The 12254-nt window shown below is 45.8% G+C and overlaps 1 protein-coding gene across 4 annotated transcripts in view; it reads left to right on the forward strand.

The window, feature by feature from the left end:
• The window catches only part of CEP104 (centrosomal protein 104), a 43615-nt gene that overhangs the window by 4485 nt on the left and 26876 nt on the right, over positions 1-12254 (forward strand). For 3 of the 4 annotated variants that reach the window (XM_043923017.1, XM_043923015.1, XM_043923016.1), the window contains exon 2: positions 102-227. In XM_043923017.1, coding sequence (XP_043778952.1) covers positions 115-227 — 113 coding nt within the window. In that variant the 5' untranslated portion in view covers positions 102-114. Of the gene's footprint in view, positions 1-97; positions 228-844; positions 946-12254 lie in introns of those variants that run through there. The other variant, XM_043923018.1, reaches the window with a different exon arrangement.

Below are 12254 nucleotides of genomic sequence, written 5' to 3' on the forward strand. Positions count from 1 at the left end.
AGCGAGGCGAGAACTAACACATAAGTGACACTTGTGACAGTATCACTATGTGCCACTGAGTCCCTCGATTTTGAAGCCATCTCTCCCGCTCTCGTACACAGCCCAGCTCGCAGAATGCCCCACAAGATTGGATTCGTCGTTGTCAGCTCATCTGGACACGAAGACGGCTTCAGTGCCCGGGAGCTGATGATCCACGCACCAACCGTCAGCGGGTGGAGGTCACCGAGGTGGGCGGGATGAGGGGCCGTGGAGGGTGGGTCTTCAGGGGCACGTGGACTCTCTTGGTCTAAGTGCTAATGTTGTTACAACTCAGATGCAGGACCACGCAAGGATGGGGTTGTGCTGCCGCCTCACCCATCTAGGTACATGCTGGACTGTTTTCTTTCTGTTTTTAATGAAAATCTGTTGAAACTTTTCCTCTGTAACTTTAACCCACATTCACTTAAGTGTGCACATACAGAAAAGTAGAAGGAGAACTGCCTGCATCCCGCCCCCGCAGTTCCCTGATTGAGAGCCAGTCTGCATTCTCCGTGCTGGCTGGTAAGGATTTTGCATCTCACCACTGTCATGTAACACAGGACCTCAACCCAGAAAGTCTCTTTCAGATTTGTCTGGAATGTTTATTTGTACACCTTTAAAAATGCTCGTTACTTGAGTGATGTTAACACTAGTGAGTGTTTTTCAGAAACGTTTTCCTGAGAAGCCTTCTTTCTTCCCCAAAGGTGGGGCAGAGTTGGTTATTGAGCTGCCCCAGGGCTTGATCGGGTTTCCCGGGTGTTGTCAGTGTTGGCTGCCTGAGGCCACTCACCTCTGGGGTCCTCGCTCCTCATGCCTTGTATTCCAGGTTCCAGTAGAAGGCTGACTGTTGCTCCTACGTCATGAGCGTGTGAATCTGTATGACATTTACACTCAGTCATGTACCCGTGACTTACATTTACTCAGGAGGTATGTTGCTGAAAAATTGGATGCAAATCCTATTTAAAATTCAGATGCATTTTCCTTCTGGAATTTTTGAGAAATGATTATAAAAACAAAATTTAAAATAATGTTACAGTTCCAAATTGTATAATGGTTCTGACCCATGACTGTGGGCCTGAAGGTAGCCACCTGGACAAATGAAAGGACCATGGAATATCAAGTGAAATTTTTTTCAACCGGTGCACTTGCTCCCTGATTTTGCGTAATTGGGTTTCTACCTCTCCTGGAACATTTACCCATGTGCAACAGGCGGTATTTGCTGTTGTTCCAACACCTCCTTACTCAGCAAACAGGTAACTGGGGGCTATGCACTCTTTAGCCAGTAAGTTAAGTGATCACCATTGGGTGGCTACTCCTTTGGCTGTGGAATCGACCAGCTCTTCTAATGGTGGGAAGAGGTTTCTAATCATGTTCGTTGACACCTACTCTGATGGGAGGAGAAGGACTCTCCCTACAGAGGCAAACCCAGGGTCATATACTGTGCCTCCAAGAAGCTCCATGTAAGGCAGCTAAGGAGGTTTAATGGGGTGGACCCATGGGGGTTTCTGTTTTGTTATGAAGAGAAAGTAGAACAGCGAATATAGCAAAACACGCTGTTCTTTTACACTCCAGCTGTGGAGACGACGAGGTGACCAAGCATGGGGCCATTCCCAGGACCTCCACATGTGGAAGAGTAGCCAGGAGGAGACATAGGACGCCTCCTCAGGAGCAGCGTTTGTGGACTCGTTTGTCCATATCAAGGAGTCATTAGCGTCATTCAGCCAAGCCTCAAGTATGATGTTACCATATACTGAGAGTCTTCCTAAATACAGGAATATGACAGCCAGCTTACACACGGTCTGACTCACGTCAGCCGCTCCAGTGTCTTCTGCGTGTACATCCAAGAGAGCTTGAATTAAGCCACAGAACGAGGGCACATGGATTTACTATTCTCACCTTATAAGAGGGACCTACAGAACAGTTAGGTACAGAGTGGCATTGGGATTCCAGAGAAGTTCCTTACAGGGGGAGTAAGGGGTCACTGCTGTCATGGACAGGTCAAGGTTTCTGGTGACAAATCCAGCAATCAGAGAGGCATCCCTCTTTCACAGTAGATTGGGAAATGTGTACAAAAGTGGTGTCTGTCCAAGGAAGAGAGGGGGAAATAAGGTAAGAAGCAGTGGTGAGAAAAGGGCATGTGGGCCTGGTCAGTCTTGGTCATCTGTCTCGTCAGATGCTGTCTGCGTTCGTTCCTGGAAATCGATGCTTTCACATCACCACTTGTTGGCGTGCAGGGCCATCCACTTGGGGCTTGGTGCTCTCTCTAGATATGACATGAATCCAGGAGCTTAGCAGCACAAGGGTTGGTTAGCAAGTACCTGATGGGGCCTTTCCAGTGAGGTTGAAGGGAGTCCTTCTGGAGGTGTCTTTTCCAGTAGGTGAAATCTCTAGTTGCAAGGTGTGATGCTCACAGCATTCATCTCCCGGGAGCCCACTGTGAGAAGGTTATGCTATTAAAGCACGATTACTGTCAGTGGAAACAGTAAGGCCCTTGCAGTATTGAAGCACATCTCTGTTTATCAGCTGTATGTCAGAAGAGGCAGGACTGGCTGTCCTGGGCATCCTCTGACCATCTCAATGGGTGAGTGTTTGAGTTCCCAAAGGGGTGGATCTGGGGGTTTATAGGGACCAGCAGCGATGCTTTTGGCCAAGGTATTTGGAAGGTCTCTACAAATGTTGCCAGTTGAGTCTTAATAATGTCATTAATGCATTATATTAGCCCTATGGATTGAGGATGGTAAGACAGTAAAAGTGTAAAGCCAACCAGACAGCACAGACCCACCTGTCCAAGTGTTCAGCTACTGAAGTTCAAGGGGTTCACCAGGTATCAGTGGTCTTTTCTAATAGGATCTCAGCCACAGAAGAAGCAGTAGCCTGTCTACAGGGGAAAGTTTCAGTCCAGTGAAAAAACATGCAGCTCATAACTAAATATGTTTATGTCCTGAGTTATGTCCTATGTCCCCTGAGATGGGAACAGCTGAATAAAATCCCTTTGCCAGGCCTCAAATGGTCCGTGAGCAGTTTAATTCAGTGCAGACAGGCTTTCCTGGATTAAGTTTCAGACAGATGAACAAGTAAGGGGAGTGCTTTTCACAGCCTTATTAGTATCGTCCCTCCAATACTGGCTCGTGAGCTGTGTCGTTTTTGCCAATAGACTAGTGGCATCATGCGTGTACAGTGGGCAGTGATGGGGACTCTGGAGCTTCTGCTCAGACCAGACTGTGGTTTGGCCCAAACCATGAAGAGTTCTCTTTTTGTCAAGCCAACAGTTATTCAGTTCCCAATATTTTTTTTTTTCCTTTTCTGGGGCCAGTTGTTGGGCATATCTAGTCAATGTTCCCAAATTGTTCTCTGGGGCACATGGGACTGTCACTTTGGACCATGATAGAGGTTTACCCAGAGGTTCCTTTGAGAGCAGCGTTTTGGCAGAAACGCCAGCAAGGTCATTTCCTTTCACTTCCAGGGAGTCGAGTCAGGAATGCCCAGGGACCTTGACAGTAGCCAGAGCAGGTGGCATGAGTATGACAGCTAATAAATCTCAGACATAAGAGCCATTTTAAACTTTATTCCCATCAGAGGTAAGTCAACCTTGCTGTTTCCATATCGTCCCAAAGTCATGGGCAACTGCACAGGCATGTAGGCTCTGAGTATAAATGCCAGTGGTTTTGCCCGTGGCTGCACTGCGAGCTCTAGTGAGAGGGTGTGCTTCCTCCTGTTGGGCTGAAGCAGCCAAGGGTATAGGTGCTGCCTTGACAGTTTAAAGAGGCACTGCGACAGCAACCCCACATGGTGTTTACCTTTTCGTCCTGTGAATAAGAACCATCAGTAAGCCATGGAAGATCTGTGTTGGTCAGAGGAGTCTCCTGTAAGTTACTACAGAGAGTCAAAGGGGATGTCGGTGTGAGCTGTCTGAAGGAGTTTTGTCGGTGAAGCAGGAGAGGAGTAGCAGGGGTGAGGTTATTTCAGCAAGAGTGAGTTATTCAGGAGCAGTCAGAAGGAGGGTTTCCCAGGAAGTGAGACGGCTGGAGGGCCAGCATGGTGAGAATTCGGGAGAGCTTCAGCTGCACAGGCTACAGAGATGGGTAGAGGGAACCCGGGGATTAGTTTTTGGTGCCTGGAGTAGCCCTGAGACGAGGGGGCTGTCCCCATGGCACAAGGTTCAGCTGTCAGCCGTGATACCCGATAGGTCGATGATGGTCCCTGTGTTTTGGGGCGAGTACTCCAAGGGCGTTCCCCTCCTCCTCATGTCAGAGAGGAAGAAAGGAAACTGATAACTGGGATGTCCGAGGGCAGGGCCCTTGTTAAACTTCTCTTTAAGGCTCCAAAGATAATATCATCCTGATCTCCCCAAATAAAAGGACCAAGTTTGTTGGTTTTTAGGAGAACACTAAATTCTGTGAATTTCATTTGGAGGTTTTTCATATAAGGAGAGCGGTAGCTGATCCAGTGGTGACCAGTGATTAGTGTCCTTGAAGTCAGCTCTAATGCATCTGAGACCGAGCAAGTAAAAGATAGTGGAGGTCATTCAGTTCACCTGGTTGGCTATTTTGATGGCCAACAGTTCAAATTCTAGAACTGTTTCTGCCTTCAGGAGAAAGAAATTCCAGCACGGCACTTTCCTATGAAATCTCTGCCCCTGCTCAAATAGGGGTGAAAGAGCTGAAGGAGAAGAGTGTGTGTCTCTCAAATGGCCTGAACAAAAGGGAGCGGGTTCCAAGATGGGGACCTTCTGGTGTCCGTTAGAGATCCCCCGCTCTTTCAGCTTTCAGCACTATGAGGCAGGAGCTGCCTGAGAGCAGTGGGCTGAGCACCGAGAGTGTGGCTCTGGTGTCAGTGAGGACACAGATTCCTTCCCAGTCCGGAGGGTAGTTTCTCCAAGCCAATTAGAAGGGGGTTTGGGAAGAATCCCTGTGGTTCCTCGGAGCCTGGTTCTTGCATTAGGAGGACATGGAAAGGTTGTTTGGAGGGTGGAAGGCACCTGCAGTGTTTAAGCCCTAAAGGTCTTTTTTTTTCCCCCCAATGTCCTTGGCTTTTTGCAGTAATAGCAGAGACCAGGGGTTTTGTTTCTGTTTGGAGGTGTGATGGGGGCTCTATTTGTTGAAGATTAAGGATCTTAGTGGCTTTCCTTTTGGTTGAGTCATCCAGGGTTCAAACAAGCTGATCTACCAAAGTAACCCAGACCTGGAGTGGACATGGTTTTCCATTCCATCCTGGTCTTTTTAACTGAAAGAGAATCCCCATTCAGCCCGTTCATGAACACAGAGTTTGAGGCAACCCAAGTGGATTCAATATCCAAAAGAAGACCCGACATTCTCAAGTCAACTATAGTGGTCATGAGCAGGGTTCATAAGTTTCTGCATGCAAGCCTGAATTTTGTTCCAATCATCAGGATTAAGAAAACCTTTGGAAACTGCTCAGTGAAAATTTCTAGCAAGTTCTTGGGTTTCCTGCTGTCAGTCAGTGTCGGTTTCTCCAAATCCTTTTCAGGGTTTTCCCATCAGGCTAGTTTCACGCAATGTCAGGCCTGATGGACATAAACCTGAGAAGCTAGGTCGCTAAGTTCAGAAGTGTACTGGACTCTTCAGCAAACTCATGGGGTTCCTCAGTTCCTTTGGGAGAATCTCTGACTGTAACTCAAAGTTCACCTTTAGTCCAGGGACCGATAAGAACCTAGGGATTTAGTATCGGACCCCTAGAAGGCTTAGCTTTCAAGGGGCAGGATTTAAGTTCAGGGAAGGGGGAAATGGGGAGGGGTTTGGAGAAAAAGGGAAGTTCAGCCAGAGAGGTGGGGGTTGGGGGTGCAGAGGAGCAGACGATGAGCAGAGGGGGAGGGAAGGTAGCACAGGATGGGGGGAGGGGCCTCAGAAGACGTCCTGTCTTCTTTCAATTGTTTGTTTGTCCCCACTAGCCTAGGAGTGGCATTTTATAAAGAAGCAATTTTTGAATCTGGAATGTGTTTGGAAGCTCCAAGGTATCAATTAGAATAAGCATCCCAATAAGATTTTTTCATTTGGTTCTGAGAGAAACAGGATTGGGGCGGTTGAAAGTTGCCCAAAATGGCTGTTGATATTCTGAATTACGTGGGGGTAAAGTCAGTCCATATAGTTAAAAATGTGCCGGACGAAGGACCATAGTTTTTAAACATAAAACCAACCAGGATCCCTGAAAGGAAGGCTGTCCTTGAAGTATTTAGGTGACTGGGGTCCCATTTCTCAGCTTTTTTCAAAAGCAAAAGAAAAATCCCTAAATATTCTGATTTCAATGGAATTTTACCAAAATTCCAGCACACTTCCAGCAGGGAGGACAAATGGGGGAGTACCAGCCAAAGGGGAACCTGGTGGGAGCCTGTGGGGTCAAAAAGAATCGGGCAGGCTTAGTGACTAAACAACAACAACCCACCAGAAGGACAAAGCCATCCCAAAAAGAAAAAAAAGGATGTCCCGGGTAAAGTCAAGAACCTAACCAGAAGGAGGAGCTTGACCTGAGAGGAGACTTGCTGGCTGGCCTGCAAGGAGGAGGACTTGAAGGAGGGGAGCATGGGGCAAGGGCAGCTGCCCCCCGCAGTTCCAAGGTTCATCTCTGCCAGATCCCACTTCTTTTTTTTTTTTAATATTAATTTATTTATTTTAATTGGAGGATAATTACTTTACAGTATTGTAGTGGTTTTTGCCATACATTGACATGAATCAGCCACAGGTACACATGTGTTTGTTCCCCATCCAGAACCACCCCCCCACCTCCCTCCCCATTCCATCCCTCTGGGTCATCCCAGTGCACCAGCCCCGAGCACCCTGTCTCATGCATCCAACCTGGACTGGTGATTAGTTTCACATATGATAATATACATGCTTCAAGGCCATTCTCCCAAATCATCCCACCCTCGCCCTCTCCCACAGAGTCCAAAAGACTGTTCGATACATGTGTGTCTCTTGCTGTCTCCCTTATAGGGTTATCATTACCATCTTTGTAAATTCCATGTATATGCATTAGTATGCTGTATTGGTGTTTTTCTTTCTGGCTTACTTCACTCTGTATAATAGGCTCCAGTTTCATCCACCTCACTAGAACTGATTCAAATGTATTCTTTTTAATGGCTGAGTAATATTCCATTGTGTATATGTACCATAGCTTTCTTATCCATTTGTCTGCTGATGGACATCTAGGTTGCTTCCATGTCCTGGCTATTATAAACAGTGCTGCAATGAACATTGGGGTAGATGTGTCTCTTGCAATTCTGGTTTCCTCCATGTGTATGCCCAGTAGTGGGATTGCTGGGTCATGTGGCAGTCCTATTTCCAGTTTTTTAAGGAATCTCCATGCTGTTCTCCATAGTGGCTGTACTAGTTTGCATTCCCACCAACAGTGTAAGAGGGTTCCCTTTTCTCCACACCCTCACCAGCATTTATTGCTTGTAGACTTCTGGATAGCAGCCATCCTGACTGGCATGAAATGGTACCTCATTGTGGTTTTGATTTGCATTTCTCTGATAATGAGTGATGTTGAGCATCTTTTCATGTGTTTGTTAGCCATCTGTATGTCTTCTTTAGAAAAATGTCTATTTAGTTCTTTGGCCCATTTTTTGATTGGGTCTTTTATTTTTCTGGAATTGAGCTGCAGGAGTTGCTTATATATTTTTGAGATCAATTCTTTGTCAGTTGCTTCGTTTGCTATTATTTTCTCCCATTCTGAAGGCTGTCTTTTCACCTTGCTTATAGTTTCCTTTGTGCAAAAACTTTTAAATTTAATTAGGTCCCATTTGTTTATTTTTGCTTTTATTTCCAATATTCTGGGAGGTGCAGACCCCACTTCTGAACACCATGTGACGTCAGCCTTAAATAAAGCAGTCAGTTGTTTTACCTGTGGAATGAGCTGATTGCGGGATGGCAGAGGAATTGCTTTTGGGACAGGGACGCTGGGGAGAGCATGGGTGAGTCAGGACGAAGGAGAGAGAAGAACCTCACTTTATAGGGAAGAGGGGGGCTGCTCTGAACCACAGTCCACTGGAGGAGAGAGGGGGTTCAGGGTGGTGACAGTGTCTCTGTGGCTGGGGTGAAGGGAGGGCGTGCCTAAGGGCCCCCTCAGGGACCCGGCTCCATTTTATTTTTTGTATGTAAATTTTAAAAACTTTTTAGACCTTTTTGTTTTGTGTTGAGTTATAGCTGATTAACAATGTTGTGAGAATTTCAGGTGAACAGCAAAGGGCCTCAGCCATACATATACAGATGTCCATTCTCCCCAAACTCCCCTCCCTTCCAGGCTGCCGCATAACATTGAGTAGAGTTCCCTGTACCTTACAGTAGGTCCTTGTTGATTATCTGTTTCAAATATAGCGATGTGTACAGGTCCATCCCAGGCTGCCTAACTATGCCTCCCCCGCACCTCCCCAGCAACCATAGTTCATGCTCTAAGTCTGTGAGTTTCTTTCTATTTTGTAAGTAAGTTCATTTGTATCATTTCTTTTTAGAGTCCACATATAAGGTATGTCATATGATATTTCTTCCTCTTTGTCTAACTTACTTCACTCAGTATGACTCTCTGTAGGTCCATCCATGTCCTGCAAATGACATTATTTCATTCTTTTTAATGACTGAGTAATATTCCATTGTATATATGTACCATATCTTCTTTATCCATTCCTGTGTCTTGGCTATTGTAAACAGTGCTGCAGTGAACACTGGGGTGCATGTATCCTTTTGGATCATGTTTTTCTCTAGGTACATGCCCAGGAGTGGGATTTCAGGTTCATATGGTAGCTCTAGTTTTAGTTTTTTAAGGAACCTCCATGCTGTTCTCCATAGTGTCCATACCAGTTTACATTCCCACCTACTGTGTAGGAGGGTTCCCTTCTCGCCACACCTTCCCCAGCATTTATTGTTCATGGATTTTTTTTTATGATAACCATTCTGGCTGAGATGAGGTGATGTCTCACTGTAGATTTGATTTGCATAGCTCTAATGATTAGTGATGTTGAACATCTTTTCTTGTGCCTGTTGTCCATCTGTATGTCCTCTTTGGAGAAACGTCTGTTCAAGTCTTCTCTGGCTGCATTTTGCATGGGGTTTCCCTTCATTGCTTTTCAGTGTGTTGTCCTTTTTTTTAATCAGTTTGAGGGGTAGTGTTGATTCATCTATAAACTCTCAATAAGCTACCTTTGAATAGCTAAATCATAGCCTTTTTTTTTTTTGGTCACACTGCATGGCTTGCAGGATCTTTGTTTCCCAACAGGCATGGACAGGCATCAAACTCTGGCCACAGCAGTAAAAGCATCGCATCCTAACCACTGTACCACCAGGGAATTCCCATAGCTTTTTTTTTTTTTTTTTTTTTTTGGAAGGGTTTTAAAATACACAACTTCAAAATTTTGTCAGTAGTCTTAGTTTTCCTTAAACAATTTTGTTGTTGTTTTTTTATAATAATAAAGGATTTTGTTTCACACAGATTACTGTGTCCCTGTGTCTAGAGTGGTCTCACCACCAATTAACAGTGTCTGTGCCCTGCATTGAGAAACAGTAAACATCTTAAATGTCTATAGCAGTGCTTGACCGAAGGGTATGTGAAGCTCAGGTTTCTAGGTTCCCCACTTCCTGGCTGTCCTGCCCCACGTGTGTCTCTGTTAACAACAGTGGCAATTTTGAAAACTCAGGAAACCCCAGGGATCTCACCCCAGAATGAGAGTGTTCTGTCCGTCATCACTGGCCGCACTTTGTCAGTCAAACGCAGAGATGCCCACAGCCCCATCTGCTCAGCCTACTGTTCCTCCCTGTGCTCTCCTTCTGTCAGGATGGGCAGGAGGCTGGCAGGCGGGTCGGGGAGCTGGGGAGCATGTTTGTCTGTGTGGTGTCTCACGCCTCTCAGATTCCTGTGTGCAGCGTCAGGTCACCTATGAGATGCGCAAGTTCAGGCTTAGGGTGGTGTGTGCTTGGGGTTCCTCCCCGAGGAGAAGTTTTCAAAGCCATGGGGTCAGGGGCATGCCCCATGCATAGTGAGTCTGCATAGGGAAGGGAGCCTGGAACCCTACCCAGGGCATAGACAGGGCAGGAAGGGCCAGATCAGTACCAGCAGGTGCATGTCACATTCAGCCTCATGGAGGTCAGTGGTGACCTGTGATGTTGGCTGAGTAGGCAGCTAAGAAATGAGGTGGGGCCTGGAGATGGGGGATGGGTCACAGGAGGGGTCACTCCCCGGGCTGTCTGGAGTGTGTGTGTAGCTGTCTGGAGGGGTGTAGTGGGGCGGCTGAGAGGAGAGGCGGGAGACCGCCAGGCTGGCCAGCAGCCAGGTCACCGCTGTGCTCTCAGGCATCATGACATGTGCTGGAGGGGCCTTGCCTACTGCCCCATCCTCGGGACTTCCCTGGCTGCAGTAGCCCCTGGACACCTGCTGCTAGGCACACCCAGCCTGGCTTGCTCGGCACATGCCCCGCCCACTGTCAGAGCCTTGTGTCGTCTCCCTGGTCATGACCTTGTACTGCAGCATGAGGTTTCTTTTTTTTTTTTTCCATTTATTTTTATTAGTTGGAGGCTAATTACTTCACAACATTGCAGTGGGTTTTGTTATACACTGACATGAATCAGCCATGGAGTTACATGTATTCCCCATCCCGATCCCCCCTCCCACCTCCCTCTCCACCCGATTCCTCTGGGACTTCCCAGTGCACCAGGCCCGAGCACTTGTCTCATGCATCCAACCTGGGCTGGTGATCTGTTTCACCCTAGAAAATATACATGCTGTTCTCTCGAAAACATCCCACCCTCGCCTTCTCCCACAGAGTCCAAAAGTCTGTTCTGTACATCTGTGTCTCTTTTTCAGTTTTGCATATACGGTTATCATTACCATCTTTCTAAATTCCATATATATGTGTTAGTATGTTGTAATGATCTTTATCTTTCTGGCTTACTTCACTCTGTTATAATGGGCTCCAGTTTCATCCATCTCATTAGAACTGATTCAAATGAATTCTTTTTAATGGCTGAGTAATATTCCATGGTGTATATGTACCACAGCTTCCTTATCGATTTGTCTGCTGATGGGCATCTAGGTTGCTTCCATGTCCTGGCTATTATAAACAGTGCTGCGATGAACACTGGGGTGCACGTGTCTCTTTCAGATCTGGTTTCCTCAGTGTGTATGCCCAGAAGTGGGATTGCTGGGTCATAATGGCAGTTCTATTTCCAGTTTTTTAAGAGATCTCCACACTGTTTTCCATAGTGGCTGTACTAGTTTGCATTCCCACCAGCAGTGTAAGAGGGTTCCCTTTTCTCCACACCCTCACCAGCATTTATTGCTTGTAGACTTTTGGATAGCAGCCATCCTGACTGGCATGTAATGGTACCTCATTGTGGTTTTGATTTGCATTTCTCTGATAATGAGTGATGTTGAGCATCTTTTCATGTGTTTGTTAGCCATCTGTATGTCTTCTTTGGAGAAATGTCTGTTTAGTTCTTTGGCCCATTTTTTGATTGGGTCATTTATTTTTCTGGAATTGAGCTGCAGGAGTTGCTTGTATATTTTTGAGATTAATCCTTTGTTGCTTCGTTTGCTATTATTTTCTCCCAATCTGAGGGCTGTCTTTTTACCTTACTTACAGTTTCTTTTGTTGTGCAAAAGCTTTTAAGTTTCATTAGGTCCCATTTGTTTATTTTTGCTTTTATTTCCAATATTCTGGGAGGTGGGTCATAGAGGATCCTGCTGTGATTCATGTCAGAGAGTGTTTTGCCTATATTCTCCTCTAGGAGTTTTATAGTGTCTGGTCTTACATTTAGATCTTTAATCCATTTTGAGTTTATTTTTGTGTATGGTGTTAGAAAGTGTTCTAGTTTCATTCTTTTACAAGTGGTTGACCAGTTTTCCCAGCACCACTTGTTAAAGAGGTTGTCTTTTTCCATTGTATATCCTTGCCTCCTTTGTCAAAGATAAGGTGTCCATAGGTTCGTGGATTTATCTCTGGGCTTTCTATTCTGTTCCATTGATCTATATTTCTGTCTTTGTGCCAGTACCATACTGTCTTGATGACTGTGGCTTTGTAGTAGAGTGAAGTCAGGCAGGTTGATTCCTCCAGTTCCATTCTTCTTTCTCAAGATTACTTTGGCTATTCGAGGTTTTTTGTATTTCCATACAAATTGTGAAATTCTTTGGTCTAGTTCTGTGAAAAATACCGTTGGTAGCTTGATAGGGATTGCATTGAATCTATAGATTGCTTTGGGTAGACTAGCCATTTTGACAATATTGATTCTTCCAAT

This window comes from Cervus elaphus, chromosome 14 (genome assembly GCF_910594005.1).
Source record: "Cervus elaphus chromosome 14, mCerEla1.1, whole genome shotgun sequence".
Taxonomy (NCBI): Eukaryota; Metazoa; Chordata; class Mammalia; order Artiodactyla; family Cervidae; genus Cervus; species Cervus elaphus.